At 41.0% G+C, this 25,872-nt stretch overlaps 1 protein-coding gene across 10 annotated transcripts in view; it reads right to left on the reverse strand.

The window, feature by feature from the left end:
* Positions 1-1,868: 1,868 nt before the first annotated feature.
* The window catches only part of FKTN (fukutin), a 40,788-nt gene continuing 16,784 nt past the window's right edge, over positions 1,869-25,872 (reverse strand). For 7 of the 10 annotated variants that reach the window (XM_079789961.1, XM_079789962.1, XM_079789960.1 and 4 more), the window contains 6 exons: positions 25,135-25,412; positions 23,938-24,070; positions 18,777-18,906; positions 14,738-14,871; positions 13,208-13,335; positions 1,869-5,977 (listed from right to left, as the gene is read on the reverse strand). In XM_079789961.1, the coding sequence (XP_079646087.1) occupies positions 5,764-5,977; positions 13,208-13,335; positions 14,738-14,871; positions 18,777-18,906; positions 23,938-24,070; positions 25,135-25,412 (1,017 nt within the window). In that variant the 3' untranslated portion in view covers positions 1,869-5,763. Of the gene's footprint in view, positions 5,978-7,935; positions 8,806-13,207; positions 13,336-14,737; positions 14,872-18,776; positions 18,907-23,937; positions 24,071-25,134; positions 25,413-25,872 lie in introns of all 10 variants that reach the window. The other 3 variants (XR_013814481.1, XR_013814482.1, XM_079789965.1) reach the window with 3 other exon arrangements.

Raw genomic sequence — 25,872 nt, forward strand, 5'->3', positions numbered from 1 at the left:
TTCCAGACAGGCCCGAGAAATTATTTAGTCTGGCCCTGCCAAGGCATTAGGGGTGAGTTAATTAAATGTTTGACCAAATATAGCAGGCTAATTTTTAAGTTGATAATTTTGTATGGCTGGTGAATGATGTTATAAATATCCAAATGGCCTTTGGCAGAAAAAAAGGTTCCTCACCCCCGTTCCAGACCAATACCAAGTACCAATCAGCCTCAAATACTTCTTGTCCTTCGACTCGGTGTCTGTGCCTGACACTGGCTGGGAATGCCTAGGAGTGACCTTACCTGGGCCACCTCGGGTCTAACGCCCACCTGGGTAAGCCTCTGTCCTCTTCCCTGCAATTTTAGGGATCTGAGATCAGTCTCAGTGAATCTAAGTTTTCCCAAATTCCTGTGTTTTCTTCCAGGAGTGTTATGGTTTTAAGGTCTCACATTTAATTTTTTATTCCACTTTTAGTTAATTTGGGTAAGTGGTATAAGGCAAGGTTTTAGTTTCATTCTTCTGTACCCAAATATTAAACTTCCCAAGCTCCAGCCCTAACCGGTTTGGCTCAGTGGATAGTGTCGGCCTGTGGACTCAAGGGTCCCAGGTTTGATTCCAGTCAAGGGCATGTACCTTGGTTGCGGGCACATCTCCAGTAGGGCGTGTGCCGGAGGCAGCTGGCAGCTGATTGATGTTTCTCCCTCATCAATGTTTCTAACTCTCCCTCTCCCTTCCTCTCTGTAAAAAATAAATGTTAAAAAAAATTTCCCAAGCTCCATTTATTGAAGAGACTGCCATTTCTCTATTAAGTATTCTGGGCTAATTTGTCAAATATTAGTTGACCATATATGGATGGGTTTGTTTTCGGGCTCTCAATTCTGTTCCATTGGTCTGTGTTTTTATGCCAGCACCACACTGGTTTGATTACTGTAGCTTTGTTATATACAGGAAGTGTGATGCCTCCCGCTCTGTCCTTCCTTCTCAGGACTGATTTTGCGTATTTGATTAATAGCGCTGAACATCTTTTTAATGTGCTTGTCATCTGTATATCCTCTCCAGTGAAATGTCCTTTCTCATCTTTTACTCATTTTTTAATTTCATTTTTAAGATTTGTGTTACTTCTAAATTGCAGCTTCTTCGTATGCAAAATAAAGGATAAAATACCTACCTTATAAGGTCAGATGACACATCTACTGAAACGTAAGGACAAACTTAAGTCTTCCAATTCCAAATCTTTCTGCTACTTTGTTCTTCTTTGTCAAGATTGCTTGAGCTGTTCTAGACTCTATGCCTTTCCACATACATTTTGCAATAAGCTTGCCTATGCCTACTAAAAACATTGCTGAGATTTTTATAGAAAGTGCATTAAACCTATAGAAGTGACATTAAACCTATTTTGAGTTTCCCAGTCCATGAACATGGTATGTATCTCTATTTATTTAGGTCTTCTTTGATTTCTTTCATCATCATTTTCATATACAGATATTGTGTATGTTTTACCAGATTGCTTATAAATGTTAATATCTGTTATTTCTACTGTAAACTTCAAAAATAAACACAAACTATTTCAAGAGATTAGAAAAATTTTATTCATCATCACAAACTGGATTATATATTATAAATTCTGATCAAAGGAGTAATAGTAAAGGTATTTTCAGTAGTACCACAAATTATTTGTACCTGAAGTAAACTGGTAAGCATACACTAAAATTTACTCATGTTTAAAATATCATTTTGTTTAGAAAATTCACATACATATTTTTCTGATTATGCAGTAGAAGGGACAAAGAGCTACATATGATATTTAATGGGCACATGAAACACTCCTCACACTGTCATCAGAAGGCTACAAAATCTTGTAATTTTTTAAATATGGTACATGAGACAGAATAGAATAAAATACAGTACTTCTAATTCTCCTAATGCTCCCTTTTAACCTCTTTGTGGGAGCTGCTCACAGTATATAGCTGCTTGGCTGGCTAATGTGTTCTCACATAATCTCTGCAATGAGTTGGGGTGGGAGGTGGCAAGAGGGGCATTCTTGGCTAGGAGTTCTGAGAATATAGAAGCAGAGATTTCTCATTAGGAAAATATATGCTTGCCTACTTTAGCAATGGTTCCTGTACAAAAGCTATCACCACTGAACTGGTCTGTCTGACTTACGCACTATAATGAGAATTTCTCTCTGATGGGGAGCAGCTTAAAACAGCATCATATACCCTGTTGATTCTTTCCTAATTGAGACAGAAGCACAAACTTGGGGAAAGAAGGTGGACATGAGTACTTTCAATGATCTTTTATTAATACTGATATAATCATTTATCCATCAGGATAGACAACTAAACGAAACTACGTATTCTAAATTCTTTCCCTCTCCAAATCACAACTTATATCTGATTTTTGGCTGGGCAGAGATTTACTAATAAGGAGGTGAGGTGTTACCTGTAGGAAAAGGTGGAATACTGAAAAAACAAGCAAACAAACAAACAAACAAACAAAAAAACCCCAACAACAACAACAACAAAAGACCACACACAAAAAAGTCCAGGGTAGAGCAGGCACCAAATCTAGGGAGGTACAGAGAGTGAATTGCTTGAAACTAAAGAACTAGGCAGCATATGAGATAGTATAAGAAGATCCTAGGAGACAACAGCTTGACCAATAAAATAAAAATACAAGTTCTTTTTAGAAAAAGAGGCAACTTGGTAAAGTCTCTGAATTCACAAACCATACAATTTGTTCTTCAATACCTTGATGAAAAACTTTTTCCTAAAGCAAATTGAGTTATGTAACCTTCTGAGTAAGAATTGTGTCCTGACCCAGTTTCTTTTACCCCTTTTGAAGAATACTTAGAAAAGGACTTGGAAGTAGAAAATGAAAAATTTCTTGAGAACTTACTTAATCCTAGGCCTTATGCTAAGCACTTTATATTTCATTTATTCCTTACTAAAAACCCTTAGAAATGCACATCATTTCTCTAATTCACTCATGTGAAAATTAAAGCTGAGAGGTCCTCTGCACTAAATCTCATGTGATGAAGCAGGGATCCAAACTCAGGCGTAAATTAAAAGCTTGTTGTCTTTTTAGGCCAACATACTGCCTTCCCTTAGTGAGATGTCAGAGGTGACTTAGCCCAGGTCTTAACGACAGAGGAAAAGGAAAAAGAAATAGCTGCGGAAAATTTCTTCAGAGAAAGGCATTTGGTGGGTCAGAAACTAGAGTTTTTCTATGCTTTAAAGCCATTTCAAAGGATGATTATGTGTTAGAAGGTGGGAATATGGCACTTTCTCTGAGTAGGTTTTGAGAGGAAATTTCCCCTGGGGTTTATAACATTGAGGATAAAAGACCTGTTCATTTCCCAGAAGGTGAAAATAGGGGGAGGCAAAGGAACATTTGCAGCCTTAAGCTTGTGATATTGGGTGGTTTCAGGCCCGCGTGGGAATTCATCCCAAGCGTGTTTCCCAGATACTGTTCTGGTCCCCAATCTATAAGCCTCTGCTTTCCTGTAACACCTGCTGTCCACACCTCGCTGTGCTGCCATTTGTAGCCCTGTAAGACTAGAAACAATGGCTTGGGGTCACAAAGCATAAAAGGAATGAGCAGTCTGGTTTCAACTAGTCGTATCCATAAGAGAATAGCAATAAAGAGGACGGGGAGAGGCTTCAGATACTGGCACTTAGCAGACCGGTGTTGATGCTTCCTGGGAACTAGAGGGTGGCAACCGGACACATCTTGAGCTTCAGAGAGTAGGTGCTCCTGGATGTGAAAAGCATCCTGACCAGAGGCTGATGTACCCAATGAACTATTTCATTTCACCTTTTGAAGCTAAAACATTTTTCAGTAAAGGTATCAAGATAACCTAAGAATTTTGGACAAGAAACAGTCCTTCTTGACCTCTTTGTCAGCTTGGGTGCTCTATCTAATCAGAAAGATAGTAAATGGAGAATGGCAGAAACACCCGGAATTGTAATCCAGTTGGGGATGAGTTCTCTGTGAAGCATCTCGAGCTGGGTTAGACATGCTGTGCTGTGAGCAATGAAACAGGCACGGGCCAGAAGTCATGGCTCTTGGGTTTGAGCCTCAGTTGTTTCTTGATCAAATCACTCATTTCTGGATTTCCAATTTAGCTACAAAATAACGGGGTTAGAATGAATGAGGCATGAGGCCCCCTCTGCTTGTAAGATTCAAGAGCAAGGTGGTTTTCACTTGAACGCTGACTTGTTTGGGGGAATGGGCACACTGCGCCACGTGGGGGTCACATTTCAGGTTTACAGCCTGGCCTGCAGTCTGGGGAAAGGCGTCACTCCCTTTGGCTTCCCTAACATTTAGCTTCCCTTCCTGGACCAAAAGGAAAGATAAGTAAATGTGTTTATTGTGCCTACATATCCCTTTACTTCTCACTTAGAATATGTAATTAAAGTGACTCGGGAAGAGATGGGGAAGGCAGAGCCATCCCAGCCCACGCAGGAAAACGAGGAGTTCAGAGTGAGAGGTATTTGGTCAAGTAGGGAAGTTTGAGTTCTTACCCCATTGATATTCAACTGACAGAACCACTAAACCTGATATAGACTTTGCGAACACTATGATCTGGGGCGGGGAAACAGTTACCAGGTTTTCCACTTATCCTCATTTTGGAGACCTGGTGTAGTTTTGGAAGAGAGAGGAAAAAGGCAGGTTTATAAACCATTTAACCTTTTGCACTCGGATGTCGAGTGTGACTCGACAAGGTTAGCATTAGAATAAAGGAATCAAGAAAAAAGCAAGCGAGTGCAAAGGGTTAATCAGTTTATAGGCCATACGTGAAAACTATGGAGCTATAATTAATTAACAAATACACTGAAGAGAACATTTAAAACACGAGAGGTATTTCTATGAATATTTTAGTGTTAAAATCGGGAGTGCAAGGATTATACATCAGAAAATGTCAAATGTCCATGATTAGCTCCTATTTTTACCTAACAGATGGTTTAGAATGAAAGAAGGAAAGTAAGTTTTGTGAAAAGACAACCCTTTCAACATGGTGTCCGCTAGCATGGTCCCACTTGCACGCTTTGTCAACAAGTGCTATCAGAAGTCAGTGAACACTCTCGGGATGGCTAGAAATGCAAGCATCACACACACATGAGCTTTCCCTTCACTTCAAACATGAAAATGGAAAGTGTATGGAAATGCAGGCATCTTTGACAAGGCTAGAAACACGCTCTCCTCTCATTGGATGCTGCCCTATGCTTTAAATCAATTCCATAGCAGGATGCTTATCAAATGAATCTGCTGGCGTATTGTCTTCATGCCACCTAAAATCTGATCACTTGAATATTAACTCAGAAACCACAACCTTAAAAGCAGCACTAATACACAAGCTTAAGTGTTGAGAGCAGGAATGGGTCACTCTTTTTAGCTCCTTCCTTAACCTCGCATGGCAAGCCCATCTTTCAGTCCAAACATTACCTAACATTTGAAAGCACTTAGAGATCTTCAAAGAGTGAGGGTGTTTCCCTCAAAGGAAAACTGGGGTGCTTAGCAAAGGGAGCAGGGAAAAGGCAGGCATCTGTCTCACTCATCTCTACTCTCCCCGGTAACCTAGCACTGTACCTGGCACGTGAAGATGCCTCAATAAATGCTAAAATGAGAGAATTAAATGGCTTAGGACTTAGAACTCTTTCTGAGTTTTCAAACTTGTTTTTCTTTGGCTCCCACTTATGTTTGACAAATAGATATGTATCTTTTAAAACAGTTTTCCGCCTGTTTTTCAGGAGAGGAATTCTACCGTTTCAACCCACTGTCTCAGTATAACTGGATAACCTCATCCCACTCGGAAATTGGCCAGACGCCGTTGGGCTGCACATTGGGGGGTGAGCGCTTCCAGTCCCACGTCTTCACGGGAATCTGCCAGGTCTTCCCATAGTTGGCTTCAATGTATTCGATGGTTTCACAGGGCACATGGACCTTCATGTCTACAAACTCAGTCCAGCACAGTGTAAACCTGGGAAACAGGTATCTGTGGCAAAACAGAGGCAATGAGGAGAGGGCTTAGGACTCAACACTGGACATTTTGGCTGAGGAACCCAGCTGTTAGTAACTGTTGGCTGAAGGACAGTCCTCTCCCACTAAATACCTTTGGGGATAGATGTTTTTGACTGTCCAGCATCTCTTTCCTCTTCTAATGTTAACAGCATCCTAATTTCCCTCCCCTGTCCCCAGTCCCCAGGACTCAGGAGGGCTGACCCTATCCCTGGGTTCCACAGACGGATAAAAGAGGCCCAGGACTAACCAGTCAACTGTAGCCCTCTATTCTCTGTTGTTTTCTGGAAAATGTTTCCTCTCTTCACAACCTGGGAAGACCTTTCAGCAATGAGACTTGAAGTCACAATAGCACATCACAGAAATCTGAAATATCACAGGATTAAAGAAAGAAAGAAAGAAAAAAAAGGAGCAGGGAAAAAAGCCAGATGTCAAAGTATAATCATATGGTGGAAATGAGATCTAACTGGGACATTCTCCAGGGAAAGGTCAGTTCTCACATATTCTGCTTTTGAATATCATGTTTATCACCAGAAGAACATAAAGCCATGCACGAAACGAGAGGCTGAACAAGTTCTAAAGAAAGCAACAAGTTCCTTCCACCCAAACCATGGGTGCTGGCAGTTTCGACAGTCCCAGCTGGCTTCTGAGAAAGGACGGCCACAGCGAATCTCATAGCTGAGGAGGAAGGAAGACACAGCATGGCCCCACCATCTGCTGGTCCTACATATACTTGGAACACTCAGATTCATAGAGCTGCTTATTTTGTCACCAGACACATCCATCCATCACCAGCCTCCCCAATCTGATGCTGGTCAGCAGAATGTCCACCTGTCCCATCCTATCAAGTTGACACACTGAAGTCGAAATGAGGCGTAAATCATGGTCTACCTAGTAAGATAGGCCAAGAAACTTCTCTCTTAAATATTAGCCTCTACAGTCTCACCAAAACGGTGACAGAAAGAAAAACCATAGGTCCAGGACAGACAGGGTGAATAAGAATACCACAAACTTTACAAAGGTAACATTTTGAACAATAAAAGATTTATGAACAAAACCAAAACATTTTAAATATATAAACAATATTAAAAGAATTCAAAGACAATTTAACTCAAACATTAATTTTGTCCTAAATAGAGAGATATCCCTAAACTTTTTGTGGTTTTCTTTCACCAAGTAATTTTCAATCTATTCAGCAAAAAGAAAATTCCAGTTTCCTAGGAGAAGCGAAAAGATAAACAAACCATAAAATATAAAACTGATTGTAAAATGGGATTGTGGAGAGGAAGGGGGAGGTGAGTGACACAGAACACCTGCCATATTCTCTGTCCAGGTTACCAGTAAACAATGACTAACACACCACGTGTCTGTAATGTTGCCTTATCTTTTAAAGCTAAGAAGTTCAGCTAAGTAGTTTGTACTTTACAGCTCTGATAGAATCCAAGATGTGAACAGACTTAAATTCAGACAAAGCAACCCTAAATCAGAATATAAATTCAAGGGATCTTAACACACACACTCCCACTCCTTCCATTCATTTTCTATCTCATATTATTATTATTTTATTTTTTTATAAAACAGTAGTTTGTTGGAGTAGACCATTTTCCCCCTCACAGACATCCTTAAAATCTGTAAAACTACTTATTAGTGGTTAAAGTAATTCGTCAGTTTAATTGTACAACCTATACACATAATTGTTAAAGAAAACACATTTTATTATTACTAGTTAGCAAGGCTGAATTAGAGACATCAATTACAATTGAATCTGACCTTTTTAAACATAAGTTTACATTAAACTCTGAAGCTGGAGCAGCAGAGCCATTTTATTAACCACGTGTCTAAAAAATGGAAACCATCCCCACACGCCACGATATTTTGAATTTAATTAAAAAATCAATTTGCAACGAATATTATAAAAATAAATATATTACTCACAATTTGGGTGTTCTTGAATATTTTCAGCTGAAAATTCTCATGAGAAATGATTTTAAAGTTGGTCAGGGCTGCCACTTAGGGAAAACATTTTATTTTTTTTTATTATAGATGTGCGTGGCATGTGGGGAAGGTCTGCCGCTTTCATCTACAGACGCTTATGGCGTACAATGGGTTAAACAAGAATTTCCTGTGAAACAACACAAATGATTTATTCTCTTTACCAATTTTGTCTCTTCTTTTAACTCTTAACTTCTTTTTCTTGTGTTATTCCAGTGCCTTAAACCCTCTAGCTTAATAGAAGTAGGGACAGCATACATTCTTATATTCTTTTCTAATTTTAATAGAAAAGCTTCTAAAGTTTTATCATTAAGTATGACTGCTCACTCTAAGTTTTTGGTATATTTTCTTAACCAGGTTAAATGAATTCTAGGTCCCTTTTATTCCAAGGGTACTAAAAATCCTTCCTTTTATTTTTAATCAGGAAATTTATCAAAGGTTTAAATATCATCTACTGAAACAATCACATAGTTTTTTCTCTCCCTTTAATCTTTTAATCCTTTAATGTTGAGAATTATACTAATACACACACAGTACAAAATTGTATTCGTGTTTCATTTAGGGTATTTTTATCTGTGCTCACTTAGACTGCAGTGTCCCTTAAAAAAATGTTCTTTATCTTGATTATTGTAGTAGTTACATAGGTATATGCATTTGTCAAAACTTAAAATGGGTGTATTTAATTATATGTAAATAAGGGGGGGGAAAGCAGGTACAATAAAGCATGCATATAATAAACACGCAGTAGAAGTTAAACTTCGAATCCTCGAGGCATAATTATCACTTCATTACTGTTTACTGGTGACTGGGACTCTGGAGAACAAAAATAAATATAAAAACGACAAAATTTCAGAGAATTTAGGTTTTAGGTCTGGAGTTAAATCTTGGCCCTGCCATTATGGCAAGATGTCCTTCTCTCCTCTGAGCTTCAGCTTCCTCATATCTACTGCGAGTGAGAGCATATAACCCATAGAGATAATGTAAAGCAGATAATCTAGCAGATATTGTGGTAACTATATCTTTATTGATGCTGTTAATATTATAATTATTATTAAATCTTGAGCCAAAAATGTAATTCTGAAGGCAAAGAGTAAAGTTTTGAAAAGGGAAACTTTTTATTCCTTCCTGAGTTTCTCTCCAATCTTTTAAAAAATGGTAAGCATTCTATGATATTAAGCTTTTCTCAGAATTAACTTTGTTGAAAAAAAGTAGAATATTATAAAGACCCTTAGACTAGCTCTAAAGGTTTCCCCTGCCCCCCATCTAGAAAATACTGCAGTTCTTTAAAGCAAAGAGTGCTGCAAAGAATGAAAATGGCATATGGCTGGGGGAATCTTCCAAAGAAACGACTCTACACAGCCATCCCGTTCTTTTCTCTGCCTTTTAAGGTCACGGTAACATGATAGAAAATCTGGGACTCACACCATCTGTCCAGACAGCTCTACCACTGCTCATTTCTCCTGTGAAATCATCAGAACACTTCACACTTCCCAAACACTGCCACCATAAAGAGCAGTTACAGCAGAATGAACGAAACGAAGTGCTTAGAAATGAACAGCTCTTTTGAGGTTTATGGGTTTCAGATCATGTCAGTGAGAAGACATGCAAGCCTTAGAAGAAAATTTAAGAATAACAGGATTATCATACTGGCTCTAGAAATTATCTTTCTTAGAAAAAGGTGATATTCTCTTATGAGTTCTCTAAGAATAGATTTGGCAATTTAATCTCTAAATTTCTCATAAGACTAAGAAAAGGAACAGTTTTCTTCACCACCACCACCACCACCACCACCACCACCAGTCCTATATAATCCTATACAATAAAAGAGAAACATGTAAATTGACCGTACCTCTGCTACGCTCACCAGCCAATCAGGAGTGATTTATGCAAATTAACCCAACATAGATGGCGGGTTAATTTGCATACACAGGCACCAAGTGGAGAGTGGAGTGGCTTGGGGAACTTGGCTCCCCAAGCTGCCAGACAGAGAGCAGAGAGGGAGAGCTGGCGGCTTGGAGGACTTGGCAGAGTGGGAAGTCCTGGGATGGAGACAGAGCAGGACGGGAAAACCAAGAACACGGGGAGCACCAGGAATTCTGGGAATAGTAGTTCTGGTGGCAGGCCCAGGACCAGAAGTGGAAGCCCAGGGCATGGGGAGCACCAGGAATGCTGGGAATCGTAGTTCTGGTGGCAGATGGAGCTCCTAGACACTAGAGCAAAGTGAGTCTGGAGCAAGTTACTATTGTGGGTGGGGGATGGAGGGAAAGCAAAGGTGAGAGACATAAGTAAAATCAGAGTGTCTAGGAAAAATTAAAGGGAAGATATCCTAAAACGTCTAGGAAATCTCCACCAATGAAGCGAAGAAAAAAAAAAAGCCTCTATTATTCTGTGAGCACCAAACCAAACTGGGTTGGGGTCTCAGACAATTTGCTCATATGATTGCAAAGACAGACAGAAACTCCCAGATTGGAGAGGGGTCCCCTGAGGGCTGCCAGATTGGAGAGGGTACAGGTCGGGCTGAGGGACTCACACACCCCCTCCCCCCATGCACGAATCTTCATGCACCGGGCCCCTAGTAATATTAATAATAGCAGCTAATAATTACTTAACATTCAGGACATGCTTATCCTCTTCAAAACCCTTTTGTCTATCAACTCACTTAATCTTCAAAACCACTCGATGTAGCAGTTTCTATTATTATTCCCATTTCACACTCGAGGAAACTTAGGTACAGAGGAGTTAAATAACTTTCCCGAGGTACTATATCCAGCTGGTCAAATGTAGAGCTGGGATTCAAAAGCAAATGGGCTGCCACTATGCCTTTAATTTCTATGCTATACTTTCTTATAGGTCTATTTTTTAAAAGCCTCCAGATTATACATGAAATTTGGCATCTTTATCACATTCAAAATAAACAAACTGTGGCTGAATGTCTAAAACACCACCCCTCATTCACCTAGTCATGAGTGTCAATTATATATTCATTAATTTATCATCAGAATTTACTCAGCATGAATGTGCTTGTCAAAAAGCAAATAAGTTTTTATCTATATACTAGAGACCCAGTGCACGAAATCCGTGCAAGGGAGGGGGCCTTCAGCCCGGCCTGCACCCTCTCACAATCCAGGACCGCTGGCCTTTAACTCCCCCTGCCTGATCACCCCTAACTACTCACCTGCCTGCCTGATCACCCCTAACCACCTCTGCATGCCTGCCTCATTGCCCGATCAGGTCTGAGCCCTCAGGCTGGGGTGGGGAACCAGAGGTGGGTGGTGGCAGACATGGCCCCTTTCCCAGGGGGCCCGAGGGTTGGCTCCCTCCTTGGGGCCGGCGGCCAACTTCCTGGGTCCCTCCCTTCATCCCTACCCCCAGCCAGCAGGCCCCAATCAGCCCACTGCCCGCCCCTCATGGTGGTGGTTGGCCCCTCTCCCTGGCCAGCAGGCCCCGATCACCTGATCGGGGCCAAGCCCTGGGCTGAGACAGGGAACCAGGGGTGGGTGGTGGTGGATGCGGGCAGCAAGGGAAGGAGGAGGTGGGGAGGCGGGAACCTGATCAGCCCTGATTGCCGGCCAGGCCTAGGGACCCCACCTATGCACGAATTTCGTGCACTGGATCTCTAGTAATATATAAAAAGTTTCAAGAATATGCTCTGAGGTGTCAACTTGGGAATGCTTTATAACTTTTGAGAAAAAAGGTTTGGATTATCTCAAACCTCCAGACCAAGGTTAACTTTACATGAAGGTCCCTTGCCTTCAAAAAGGACCCAGCAATTCCAGGAGGGTATGCCACCGTACGCAGGAGAAACCAGGACGAGTGTGGATTCCCTTTCTGTGTTACAGAACATTCCCCACTGTGCCCAATGGCTCCATGTACTCAGTGATTGAAGCCACAATCTCAGCTTGTTGGTGAGGTAAGTTTATGCCACTAATTAATATCATGACAGTCATGATATTAATCAGATTAGTAATTACAGTATTAATAATATTAAATAACTAGAGGCCTGATGCACGAAATTCATGTAAGAGTAGGCCTTTGCAGCCCTGGCTGCCTCGGCCCTCGCAGTCACGGCTTTGTCCAGAAGGTTGTCCGGATAGTTGTTCTGCCCTCCAGTCTAATTAGCATGTTAGCTCTTTATTATATAGGATAACACCGCTGATAACCCCCATTTACTTAATAAGTACTAAGCACTACACTAAGTGCTTGCAATTGTCAAGTGTGTTGGAGAGGCAGTGGGAAGTAGTGGTTAAAAGTATGAATTCTAGAGACAGGCTGGGGTCTGACTCCTTCACTTACTTGCTATGTGATCTAGAACAAACTCCTTAAGGTCTCAGCACCTCACAGAATATCTACCTCTTAAGGATGTTTAGAATTAGATGTGTTAATACATGTGAAATGTTCATAATAGTGCCTGACTCACAGTAGCACTACCCACATTTAATAGATGAGAAGATCAATGTTCAGAAAAGCTAAAGGTCACATGTTAGGTGTCGTTGAGGTTTCCCAGGTAGGCCTGACCCCAAAACCCCAGCTCTAGGTTCTCCTTCCCATTCATTCTCTCTCAGAACTGAGAACAGGCCAACTGCATTACAAAGGAGAGCACAGTTACTCTCAAGTTATTTCCGTCTTCTCTCATCAAGGACTTTTACCATGGCAGCATTAAAAATGTTTAAAATGCCAAACTAATATATTACATTCCTTCAGTTCTGAGATCCCTCCCCCCATATTCTTCTATCTGTGACTCATGTGTCTTATGATTATAACTGGCAGTTTTTCCTTACTTAGTAGCACATAAAATAATAGTGCATCTTACAATGTATATCATCTTACATTTGATAAAATATGGTAGCTGTTACGCCCAATGGGCATCTTTCAAGGATTAGCCCTCAGCCTCTGTTAAGGGCACAGATCAGGGCTTGCCCTTCACTCATGCCCTCATTCAATCCCAATTTCCTCACTTCCCCTTCACTTCACAATGATCGCCTCATTGACCTTTACCCATCCCCAACCTTACAGCTCTAACGGTCAATCCGGTCAATCCGTGTTGGGATACTTCCTCCCACAGATGTCCTGATAGGTGATTCTGTAAACAAAGCTGGGCTCTAAGGGTAAGCTGAGAGAGTATTAGCTAATAACAGAGCCTTGACAGAGTCTCCCCACCCCCCCAATCTCTGAATATTTCTATAGCCCCTTTTGTAAGTACTTATCTGAATCATACTTAAACTTTTTTCCTGTTTTGGCCTGAGTGCCTCCATTCCATGTATGGTCAGTCTCTTCATAGAAGAAAAAAATGTCAAGTTTTACATCATCTTTTCCCTGGAAAGATAGTTCCAAGCTGTCTTCTACCTAGAGGGAAGATGAAAACCTTCACAGACTGAAACAAAGGAAATATATATCTTTTTAATTAAAAAGATAGTTTTATATAGAGTATTGATTTTAAGATACATGTGTTTTCAAATTGAAATGCATCAGTAGCACAGCATCATTTCATTTCTTTCTTAAATGCATATAAAATAATGCTGCTTCTTACAACTGATGACAACTCAGGGTAATGACTTATCAGTAGCTAAATTATCTCTGTGCAGAATTTCCTGTTCCTGAGCCCCTTTCTGACTAAAGAAAGAAAAGAACCAAAGACAAATAACTCCCTTTAATAATCAACTATAAGGAAAGATGTTTTTCATTACAATCAATAAATAAGTACTTGTTCTATTACAGAAATCCATATACATACCATATGTACATAAAAAACATAGATAAAAGTTAAAGGTACAAAGAATTTTGAGAGTATTTTCCTAAGAAATTTATTCTACAAATAATTATGTTCCTACTGGACTTGGTGCCTCTGTCTGTTACAGAATCAGTCACATAATTATTTATGCCATTTTTCTTCCAATTAGTGAACTTCTCAAAGGTAAGGACTATAACTTATTCATCTTATGTCCCAGGTGCCCACTACAGTGTCAGGCATAGAGTGAGGGTTGAGTAAACGTTTGCTGAATGACTAGAGTTCTATTGCTTCGACTTTAACTATAGGAAACATTGTATTAAATTTTCTTAATAAACTAGAATGTTTATGATAAGGAAAGTAATTTTCCAGTGACTAAACATACTTCTACTTTATTTCCTGGACAATACCATTCTGGAAACAAGAAACTTAATAGGAAAGTGATTGCAAGGGATCATAGGCTTAGGGCATAGGAATCTAATTGTCTAAAAGGAGATTTCATCTAAGCTGCAATGACCTATTCCTAGCTGACCTGAGAAAATTGCTGTGACCTAGGGCAGATGAAATAAACAAGAAGTTCAAGTACTGTTTGAAATGAGTCTGTATTTCTAACCCTTAGCAATCAATGAAATGTTTCATGTTGATAATGATATGATGCCAAAGTGAACATAAAACTAAATTACTCATGAGAGACAATATAACTTTAATAGGGTAGATGGACTTCTTACATTAATTGTTTATTACATACTGTATTAACTATATATTATATTGTTGCCATATATAATGGGAATAAATTCATCTGCAAGAGTACAAGGTCCTTCTCTCCTGATCATTGTTAACAGAAAGCCAGATTTTCTCGTTTTCCTTAAATAGTGCAGAGGTCACAACTGGTCACAAGCTTCTGCTGTACTCATCCTGGCGAATAGTGAGTGACAAAACGACACATGCATTTCCGAATTAATTCAAGTTTTACTTTTGAGACATGTTACTTACAGAGTAGAGCAGACTTTTATTACTGACCTTCCCAAATTTGTGTTTGAGTGGAAGTCCTGCATCCTGAAATGCTGAAATAATATTAGATCGATAATCTTGTATAAAAATTCCTAGGTCAACATCTTTACTATAAGGAATAATACTGCACTGCCGATACCATCCTAAAAGTAAATAAAAAAATAAAAATAAGAAAACAAAAAAACCCCTGAGTTTAGGAAAAACCAATCATTATTATAATGATCTTTGTAACTGGATTTTATTTCATAGGAGTAGACTTACAGTGCTTCACTAAAATTATTTTTTAAAAATATGTTTTGGTTGATTTCAGAGAGAGAGAGAGATGAAAGGAGAGAAAGAAAAACATTGATAAGAGAGAAACATTGATCATCTACCTCCTGCACACCCACTACTGGGTATTGAGACCACAACCTGGGCATGTGCCCTGACTGGTCATTGAACCAGGTGACCTCTTGGTGCATGGGACAACACTCCACCAGCTGAGTCACATTGGCCAGGGCTTACTAAAATTATTTTTAAAAATTAGATCCTAAGATAAATATGTGGTTATAGGACCCACTTGTTGAAGAATCAACCTTCCTTCCCTCCCTCCCTTCTTTCCTTTTACTAGTCTGAGCACTAAGCATCCTCACAAACTTTCATAATGTATTTAAAATTTATCTTTATTGTTGAAAGTATTACAGATGTCCCCTTTGTGTGTTTTTTTTCCCATTGACCCCTTCCACTCTGTACCTGCACCTCCCAGGCCTTCACCACTCTATTGTCTGTGCCCATGGATTATGCAGACCTATATATATAAAAGCCTAAGCGACTGAATGACCAATTGCTATGACGCGCACTGACTACCAGGGGGCAGATGCTCAATGCAGGAGCTGCCCCCCAGTGGTCAGTGTGCTCCCACAGCAGGAGTGCCGCTCAGCTGACTGACTGGTGGCAAATGCCAGGCTCACAGCTGGCAAGCACAGCTGCGGCAGCGCGAGCCTCTCCTGCCTCTGAGGCAGCGAGACTGAGTGGCAGTGGCGGCAGGCACAGTGGGGCTGGGATGAACAGGAGCAGAGCAATGCCTGGCCCAGGCTCAAGCTCAGCCTCCTCCCCAGCCGCCTGCTGCTTCATGCACCACTACATCCCTTGGGGGATGTTGGACTGCCGGTTTTGGCCCAATCCCTGCAGGCCAGGCCCTGGATCAGGCCAAAACCAGCAGTCCTGACATCCCCGGAGAAGTCCCCGATTGCAAGAGGGCTCAGGCCAGGCTGAGGGACCCCACCAGTGCACGAATCCGTGCACCAGGCCTCTAGTATGTATATAAATTCCCCGGTTAATTACTTCCCTCCCACACTCCTATCCCTACCTTCCCTCTAAAATTCATCAGTCTGTTCCATGCTTCTATGTCTCTGGTTCAATTTTATTCATCAGTTTATTTTGTTCATTAGATTCCACATGTATTTTAATTTCTGAATAAACTATTAGCTTTAATAATTTTAACTGGGCCATCCATTTAAAAAATTAAATTACTTTTGAGAATGTTTAATCATAAACCTCTAATGATGAAGGCTGCCTTTAAGATATGCTAAAAAAATATAATTTAGCCCAGCTGGTGTTGCTAAGTGGTTGAGTGTTGACCTATGAACTAGGAGTTCAGAGTTTGATTCCCTGTCAAGACACATGCCTGGGTTTGGGGGTTAATCCCCAGTGTGGGCGTGCAAGAGGCAGGTGATCAATGATTCTCTCTTGTCATTGATGTTTCTGTCTCCCTCTCTCTTCCAAGGAGGCTAGTCGCTAGGGAGAGGAAGCCAGGCATTGCTATGAGACGTCATTATCCAGCGCCCACAGTGACCATTTCTGGGTTGTGCTGTGGGCTACATTTTGCGCCATGGGGTCTTGGCAGCATTGGCTGTGATTTGGTGGGGTGTCACTCCGTGGTGGTGGCGGAGCCTGTGTCCCACTTGGGGGAAGCTGAGTGTTGGTTTGTCGGCGCCAGGTCTGTGGTACTGTTTATTTTTAAATGGCCAGTGCGCATCATGGCAGCTCCTGCGTTGAGCGTCTGCCCCCTGGTGCTCAGTGTGTGTCATAGCTACCAGTCGAAAGGGGTAGTGTCCCTCAGCCTGGCCTGTGTTCTCTCACAATCCGGGACTCCTCAGGGGATGTTGGGCCTAAACTGGCAGTTGGACATCCCTCTTGCAATCTGGGACACTGCATGCACCAGTGACCATACTTTTCATACAGGTGAAAGGCATCTTGCTGTTGTATGGGCAGCTACATTTTTTTTGCCCTGATTATAAAAAGTAGTACATAACATGATCCTTCTGAGGCAGTAGTACCATTTCCCCCATCTTATGGGTGGAAAAACTGAAGCAGAGAGAAGTTAAGTAATTGGCTTTGTCACACAGTTGTGTCAGAATCAGGGCTGACCACAAATGTGCAAGCCAGAGTCCAAGCATGTCATCACCACATCATCCTGTTTTTTCAGAGTAGCCTTGCCAGGTTTTAATTTTTAAATCTAAGAGACTGTTCCCAATATATAGGGTAGGGCACTAGGCCTGGCCGGTGATCAGGGCCATCTGTGGGTCGACTGGCGGGTGGGGCAATCAGGGGGCCCCCACCTTGGCTGGCAGCCTGGCACTGCCCACTGGCCGGCCCCACCCCTCGATCACCGCTGCCAGTCACCTCCCTCTCAGGGGCCAGACGATCAACGCAGGAGCTGTCCCCAACTCCTGCGCGTCAATGCGCTTCATAGTGACCGGTCGTTCTGCCATTCGGTCGATTTGCATATTAGGGTTTTATTATATAGGATGGATCTTCAGAAGCCTAAGATGGGGGGAGGGGTCTCACTGTAGTTTGAGAAAAATCTACAATTCACATTTGTAAAAGGATCATAAACTATTAAAAATGGAAGGCTCTTAAATATAATCTAATCCAACTCCCTCATTTCATAAATAAAAAAAAAACATGGGGCTAAAATCTCAAAACACATCACGACAAATAATTAAGAAGTATTTTTGATGACAATCAGTAAAACAATTTTGCTTCAAAAGTTAAACTTTAAAGCATATATCACATAAGTGTGTGAGATGTACTCCTTTTTGGCTTACTCTAGCTGTAAACTCCTTGTTGGAAAAAACCATGTGAATTTTCCACAAAATCTAATAGGCAGGCTACCAAATATCCCAGTCTAGGCCTGTTGCCCAACATAATTATTAATGGGATTCCCTTTCACTCTCAAAGGTCTCTTGAATTAGAAATAAATGATACGGAAATCCTATAAAAGCAGGAGCAAAATTAATTTTTGTACACATACAGTTATAATCAAGAAAGAACACAGTTATAACTAACTACAGTTATAAACAAGAGGGAATAAAAACAACAAAATTTAAGATTCTAAATAATTTGAAATTCCAAAGGAGTTTAATCCAATGCTCAGTGGAAAGAGATCCAGAAATCTTTCTCAGATTGCCTAAGGACTCTAGAAGCATCTACATTCCCCATCTCAGAATAATTAGAACGTGGTAAGGCAGTGCCGTCCAATCAGTGATGCTACCGATGACCTGGAAAGGCTTGTGGAAGACCCTTCAGTCTTTCTCTCAGTAGCAACTTTTGGTGCAAGTAAGTTGTTTGTATGATGTGTAAGTAAAGAAAATGAATAGTTTTTGTTTAAATGCAACAATAATCTTTGGGATAGAAATAATAAAATGCTAATGTAAGGCTTACCTGAGAATCAAATATAGTCTATAGGTTCTGATGTAAATTTTATACACATGAACTATAATTTTTGGTAAACACACAGATGGCCTTCCTAACTCACTTTTATGCTTCTGAAATTAATTTCTTTAAAGAAATCAATAAATTCTTGCTCCATGCTCTATATTTATTCTATCTATAAATATGACACTTAACCTAGAAGTTAGGTTAAGTGTCATATTTATAGATAGAATAAATATAGAGCATGGAGCAAGAATTAACCTATCACTGACATTTTGCCATCTCAAGCAGTCATTCCTAAAGGGAAAGAGGACAAAATGACACAAAGACAAATGCAAAGTAAGAATTTTACCTAGACAAGTCCCACTGCTCAGCCAGAACCGCACTCCCAATTTCTTTAACGTTTTGGCTGCAAGTTGCAACAATTCCTTTGCACTCTTCCGAAAGGCCACAGCTTCCACAGTGCTATCATCAAGGTACTGCTACAGATATAATAAATGGTCAGCTATTACTGCCATTTCTAAATTGCTAGAAACATTTCTGTGACATCCAAGTTAAATTTGAAAATTAGCCCCATATATTTTTCTATTATAAAAATGAAGTTTCAGAGTTCTCTGTTAGTCACACATCCTATCTACTAAAAGAGTAATATGCAAATTGACCATACCTCTGCCACACCCACAAGCCATGCCCACAAGCCAATCAGGAGCGAATATGCAAATAAATGCAACCAAGATGGCTGTGGCCACAGAGAGCAGGAGGAAGGCTTGGGTTTCCCCGGCAATGGAGGAAGCCAAGCTTTCCGTCTGCCCTAGCCGGCCTAGGCCTCCACTCAATGCTACAAAGTTTCAATGATAGAAGATAAATAAATCCCAACAAAAATGGCGGCAGCCACGGAGCTGGAGAAAGCAGGAGGCTAGGGTTGCCCCCGGTGATGGAGGAAGCCAAGCTTCTGCAGCCCTGGCTGGCCTAGGCCTCCACTCCAGGCTACAAAGTTTCAATTAAAGAAGATAAATAAATCCCAACAGAAATGGCTGCCACCACGGAGCGAGCAGATGGCTTAGCTCCGCTCCAGGCTACAAAGTTTCAATTGTAGAAGATAAATAAATCCCAGATACCAGGGCCTCCGCTTGGGTTGCTGGGGGGCGTGGCAAGCCTGCAAACCACCACAGGTCCCTCACCCAGGCCACCCTATGCCTCAAGGGAACCCACACCCTGATCTGGGACACCCTTCAGGGCAAACCAGCTGGCCCCAACCCATGCACCAGGCCTCTATCCTATCTAATAAAAGAGTAATATGCAGATTGACCATCACTCCAACACACAAGATGGCTTCCCCCATGTGGTCAAAGATCCTGCCCCCATGTGGACACAAGATGGCCACCACAGATGGCCAGCAGGGGAGGGAAGTTAGGGGTGACCAGGCCGGCAGAGGAGGGAAGTTGGGGGTGACTGGACCTGCAGGGGAGGGCAGTTGGGGGGGACCCAGGCCTGCAGGGGAGAGCAGTTGGGGGGGACCAGGCCTGCAGGGGAGGGCAGTTAGGGGTGACCAGGCCTGCAGGGGAGGGCAGTTAGGGGTGACCAGGCCTGCAGGGGAGGGCATTTAGGGGCAAACAGGCTGGCAGGGGAGCAGTTAGGCATCAATCAGGCTGGCAGGGGAGTGGTTAGGGGATCATCAGGCTGGCAGGCAGAAGCAGTTAGGGGCAATCAGGAAGGCAGGCAGGCGAGCAGTTGGGAGCCAGCAGTCCTGGATTGTGAGAGGGATGTCCGACTGCCCGCTTAGGCCCGATCCCCAGGATCGGGCAGTCGGACATGCCTCAAAGGGTCCCAGATTGGAGAGGGTGCAGGCTGGGCTAAGGGACACTCTCCGCCCTGTGGCCCCCCCCCCTGTGCACGAATTTCGTGCACCGGGCCTCTAGTTTATTTTATAAAATAAGACTACAGGAATAGATTCTAGGAGACAAGTTAAAGGGGGAAGGAACACAGCCAGGATGAGACTTACACCTTTATTAACTCCCTCCTCCACATCACAATTTAGCAGGCTGGGCAAGTAGGGAAAAAGAAGGCTAATTCTGAGTGCTACCAGCATATCTGAAGCAAAATACAATGAGTCCAGGTGTCCAGATATTTCCATATTCCCTGCTTGTTTCTCACTGGAATTCAACAGACTGGAGCTCATTAATTATTTTTTGATAATTAACACAATCAAGTTCAGAAAAAAATGTATATTACCCTAGTTTTAAACTTCTTGGTAGATTGAGAAAATAATTAAAACTAAACAAAGGAAGTCAAGAGAGCACTTCCCTTCCCCCCCCACCCGCCCAACTATTCAAAACCAGAGTCATTAGGTGAGGCAGAGCCAGCAAGTGCACAGTGGTGGTTGTTTAAGTATCAGAACCTGAGCCAGTGATGAGGGCTTCACATGGAGGGCTGTCCAGTGGGGGAGCCAGTGCCTGAGCAGGGTGAGAAGTGTGTCTGCGTAAGGGCAGTCCAGCGGGGGATAGCAACATCTGAGCAGGGAGAGGACAGCAGTCACACAGGAGAGGGGCAACAGAAATGATGGGAGATTCAACAAATAAGTAAGTACATTAAGGATAATAAGAGTCAGGTTTCTCACTGTTTGAGAAGGGAGTCACAAATATGGAAATAAATTAATTAGACTGGGGATAGCAATGTGAATACACACATACACATACACACTCTACTCCTGTCACCAAGAGGACCTGTGTGCAGCAAAACCCAAATAGCAACAAGCACAACTAGCATCCTAGAGAAACGGTTGATTCCAGGATTGTGGCAGGGAAATTTACAATATGAACCTAGTATATCTTGTGCCAAAAATAAGGAAGTGCTCAAAAAATGACAGAGACCCATCAAAATCACACAGAAGCCATTGTGAAGGGGTTCCCAATGGCAATATGGAACAATTAGGGGACCAAAATAAATAATGAAAATTAACGGAAAGATAGGAAACCACGAGTTTATACTGGTATAAACAAATAAATAAATTGAAAGTTTGATGATGATATTGACAATATTTACATAGTTTTAAAGTACCTTCATGCCAAATACTATTAATTACAAAGGTAAAAAACAGAAATTTCACAGGGGTGAAGCCAAGTGATCAACCTGAATGTCAACAGCAATGGAACATATCAAAGTTGTGCAGCACCTAAGAGGATATAATGAGAAGAGCACAGCATCACATCTGTGTGATCCCAATAAAGCTTATAACCTGAATCAAACATGAGGAAAGACCAGACAAAGCCCCAAATAAGAGACAATTTTTAAAACCCAAAATTAACAAGGTCATGAAAGTCAAAAAAGGACTGTGAAACTGTCCCAGACTGCAGGAGACTAGAGACAAGGGAATTAAACACAACGTGATGCTAAATCGAATCCTTTTGTTATAAAGGTCATTATTGGGACAATTAGAAAAACCTGAATGAGGATTAAATAATAATCTATATCTTAATTTCTCAATTTTTGTATTAATACCTGTAGAGAATATTTTTGCTTTTAGGAAATACTAAATTATTTCAAGTTATGGGGGATATGGTCTACAACTTACTCCCAAATGGTTTAGGAAAAAAATTATCTGTATTATGTTTGCAACTTTTCTAAAAGTTTGAGAATGTTTCAAAATAAATTATTATTTTTTTAAAAAGTTTGTAGGCTGCTTTTATGAGATTTTAGATTGGTTGCTTGTTTTACACAAGGCATTGTATTGAAGACTGTTTGGCGCCATCAAGTGCTCAAAGTTATGTATGTTTGCTTCCATTTGAAAACAGACCCTCTTCATCTTTTAATTATGGTTTTAACATAAGAAATGATGAAGAATGAAACATCTAAAAGGATAAAAAATTTAGAAAGTTGTCTATCCCATCAGGCACACTATATCAGTAATACCAATACATCAGCAGAATCACATGTCTGTTTTGAGGCAATGAAGGACACATAACATGGTGAAGAATGGATACAGAGTTCCACCTGATCATGTTACAAATATTAACCTCCAGACAGCATTGTAGTCTTGCTATGTGATGGTATTTAAACATAAAAACTATGAGGCTGTGATAAACGGATCAGCCCTCTGAACATCGGTCATCTTTACTTTTTGCTCAAATGCTGATTTTCCCCCCTCAAAACTTCAAGAATGAAAATATGGAATTAATATGACACTATCCCTATGATTTCTCAATAGTTTGAAACATTTAGCATTTTATACTGCCTTCCCACAAAGATCTACAAATGAGTCTGGGCAAATGCTTGCTAGGTAATGGAGTAGCTCTAATAAGTGTCCCTAAAAAAAAAAATCATTTAATTCAAATGAGCACATTCTTCTCCAGGCATTCTGCCATGATTGTACGATCTTTTTTGTGTGCCAGGTACCATGCTAGATATTGAGGCTATGAAGGTGAGTAAAATAAGATGTCTGCCATCGAAAAGTGCACATGATCTAGTAGGGGACAAGACAGACATTCACATTTCACTGTCATAATTAGTATGCCAGAAGTAGCTACCAGAACAAACTCCCTTAGGGCAGAAAGGGTGACCGGTAAAGTTCAAGCACCAGACTGCATCTCTTCTGCTTCTTGATACTACGTGGTGCGGATATGATGGGCAGCACTTTAAGGGAACAAGGTTAGGAAGGCTCACTTGGGCCCTTAAGCCTAGGTCCTGGGGGTCAGCACAGCTGGCCAGAAAAACCTCACATTTTCTGGTGCTGGGTACTTGACCAATGATGATGTAGCTGGGACATTTTCCCATGCTGCTCCTGTCCTTGTGTACACACAAGGGAACCCCAGAAATAAAAAGCAGGTGGAAGAAATAGGGTACCAAAACCCCACTGTGAATTTCACCATTTTCCCATTATTTCTGTTTCATGTCATCTCTTAGAGCTGAACTTTCATGCCCTTCAAAATCATCTTTATATCCCCAGGCTCAGCAGAGTTCTTGGGAAACAGGCTTTCAATAAATGTTTATTGAGTTGAAAGCTAGGGCAGCAGAATAAAGTAAAGTTCAAAAGCACTTGGTCTTTGTGTAGCATTTATCTTCAAAAACCCTCATAAACGCAAAAGTTTCATATTCAGTGCCAACCCTCTGAGAAAAACTGTATTTTCCATGAAATATTCTCTAAGATTTTTCCCCCATGGTCCGTCTTCTGCAGTGGTTTCCTCCTCGTTGGAGTGCTTCAAGAACAGAATACGCCATAAAGTTTATGGGCTGTCCTAACTGAAATCAGAGGCCAGTGCTAAACCTACCAAAGTCTACCCAAGTAAACGAGGTCTCCATACATATCAAACCATATCAAATAGTTTCTTAAGGTTAATGTTTAATCTACTTTTTAAAAAAATTAGAAGAAAATAATCTAGAGGAAAATAGATGAACCAAAAAAATGTTTCCCACCCATTTTCCATAAGTCCCTTTATTCCTATCCTCCACCCCCAGAACTCTTAAAAACAAACACACTTCCTTTAATTTAAAAAGTATACTACTTGGTTATCTCTAACCTGAAAGAATGCCCGAGCTTCTTTATACCTACACTCAATAAACCTAGAGTGTGGTATTTCTTCTAGAAAGTGCATTGGGTCTTTTGGAATGAGAACTTCTAGTCCATCAACAGTAATCTGTTGTAATTCTGGTCTGAAAAACAAAAGTTAAGATTTATTATAAGGACTTAACACAGAGTACTGGTAGCCTTCTCAAAATATACAACGTAAGCAAAATTGCTAAACATCAAGCATATTTTCTTCAATTACCTCAGATATCACTTTTTAAGATCTATTCTCTTAGCAAATTTTAAATGTACAGTGTTATCTATAGTCACCTTGCTGTATGTATATTACATGCCAAAACTTATTTTCCTCATAACTGGAAGTGTGTTCCTTTGACTACTTTCACTATGTAAGTTTGAAGTTTTGATAACTAGAATCATAAGGTTTACATTCTTTTATGCCTTGCTTCTGCCACTCAACAATGCAGGATTCATCTATGTTGTTGCACAGAGCACTAGTACATTCATTTCTCTGCTCAACAATACTACTGGTTGTATGAATATAGAATGATTTGTTTGGGGGCATTAAGAAGAAATGTTGCTATGAACATCCTATATAGTAAAAGCCTAATATGCTAAGTGTCCGGTTGACCGGTCATCCGTTCAACCAATCAAAGCATAATATGTTAATGATATGCTAATGAAGCTCAACTGCTCGCTATGGCATGCACTGACCACCAGGGGGCAGATGCTCAATACAGGAGCTGCCCCCTGGTGGTCAGTGCTTTCTCACAGGGGGAGTGCTGCTCAACCAGAAGCCAGGCTCACGGCTGGCAAGCACAGTGGCGGTGGCAGGAGCCTCTCCTGCCTCTGTGGCAGTGTTAAGGATGTCTGACTGACAGCTTAGGCCCATGGGGAACAAGCCTAAGCCGTCAGTTGGACATTCCCCAAGGGCTCCCAGATTGCAAGAGGACACAGGCCAGGCTGAGAGAGCCCAGTGAGTGCACGAATTTTGTGCACTGGGCCTCTAGTATTTATATATATTTCCTGGTGCATTTGTGCATGAGTTTCTTCCTGTTGAATATTAACATTTCAAAACTGAGTTATGTGAACTACATATTAGATGCAATTACTAAATGTCAAAAAAAAAAAAGTAAGACTTCACAACTGGACGATATAGGTTTCACATTTCCCCTTCAGACCCTGAATTTACCTGTCGAAAGCTCCTGGATGACGACCAAACTGTAACTTTCGAAAAGGAACAAACTTCTTGTCGATGTGTCCTTTGAGGCGCAGATGGCCATGCCAGAGGTAGTTGCCACTCCTCTCGTGAAAGACCACCACGTGAATGGCGTGTGTGGCCAGTTTACAGATGTAGTGCAGGGGGATTTCAGTTCCAGAAAGTGAGTCTATCCCATCCAGCCGGGGATCTTTGCTCTCGATCTTCAGGCACTGAAATCCCATGTTTTCAGCTATCCGAAACCAGCCTTCCTAAAACCAAAGAAACATCAAGCATGAATATTTAAAACCAAACACTAGCAGCAAAACTAAAATGATTTATACTGAATTAAGCCATACATATTTTTGTGCTAATCTGTTCTTTTCCAGAAAATTTGAAAATGAGGGTGGTGAGGGGAAGGAGATAGTGGGAGTAAAAAGTAAAAAGAGAGAAACTAAGTAGCTTGGAAGACATGTTCAAAGACTCTCTTTATGAAAATAAATATAAAATTTTTCCTTGAAATGAGAATGCTCAGTTTAGTGGTCTCTGATTAGTATCTATAAAATAAATGTTAGGATAGCACTTAAACTAGTAATTCTCAATTTAACTTCTAATAACCTTTATCTTTAAACATGCTTGAGAAAAGTAGTACTTTCATCCTATAGTTTATATCCTAACACCTTACACTGCTACTATAAAAGAAGCCCATTATAATGCAAACCAGTAGAAAAC

This window comes from Cnephaeus nilssonii, assembly GCF_951640355.1.
Source record: "Cnephaeus nilssonii genome assembly, chromosome: 14".
Taxonomy (NCBI): domain Eukaryota; kingdom Metazoa; phylum Chordata; class Mammalia; order Chiroptera; family Vespertilionidae; genus Cnephaeus; species Cnephaeus nilssonii.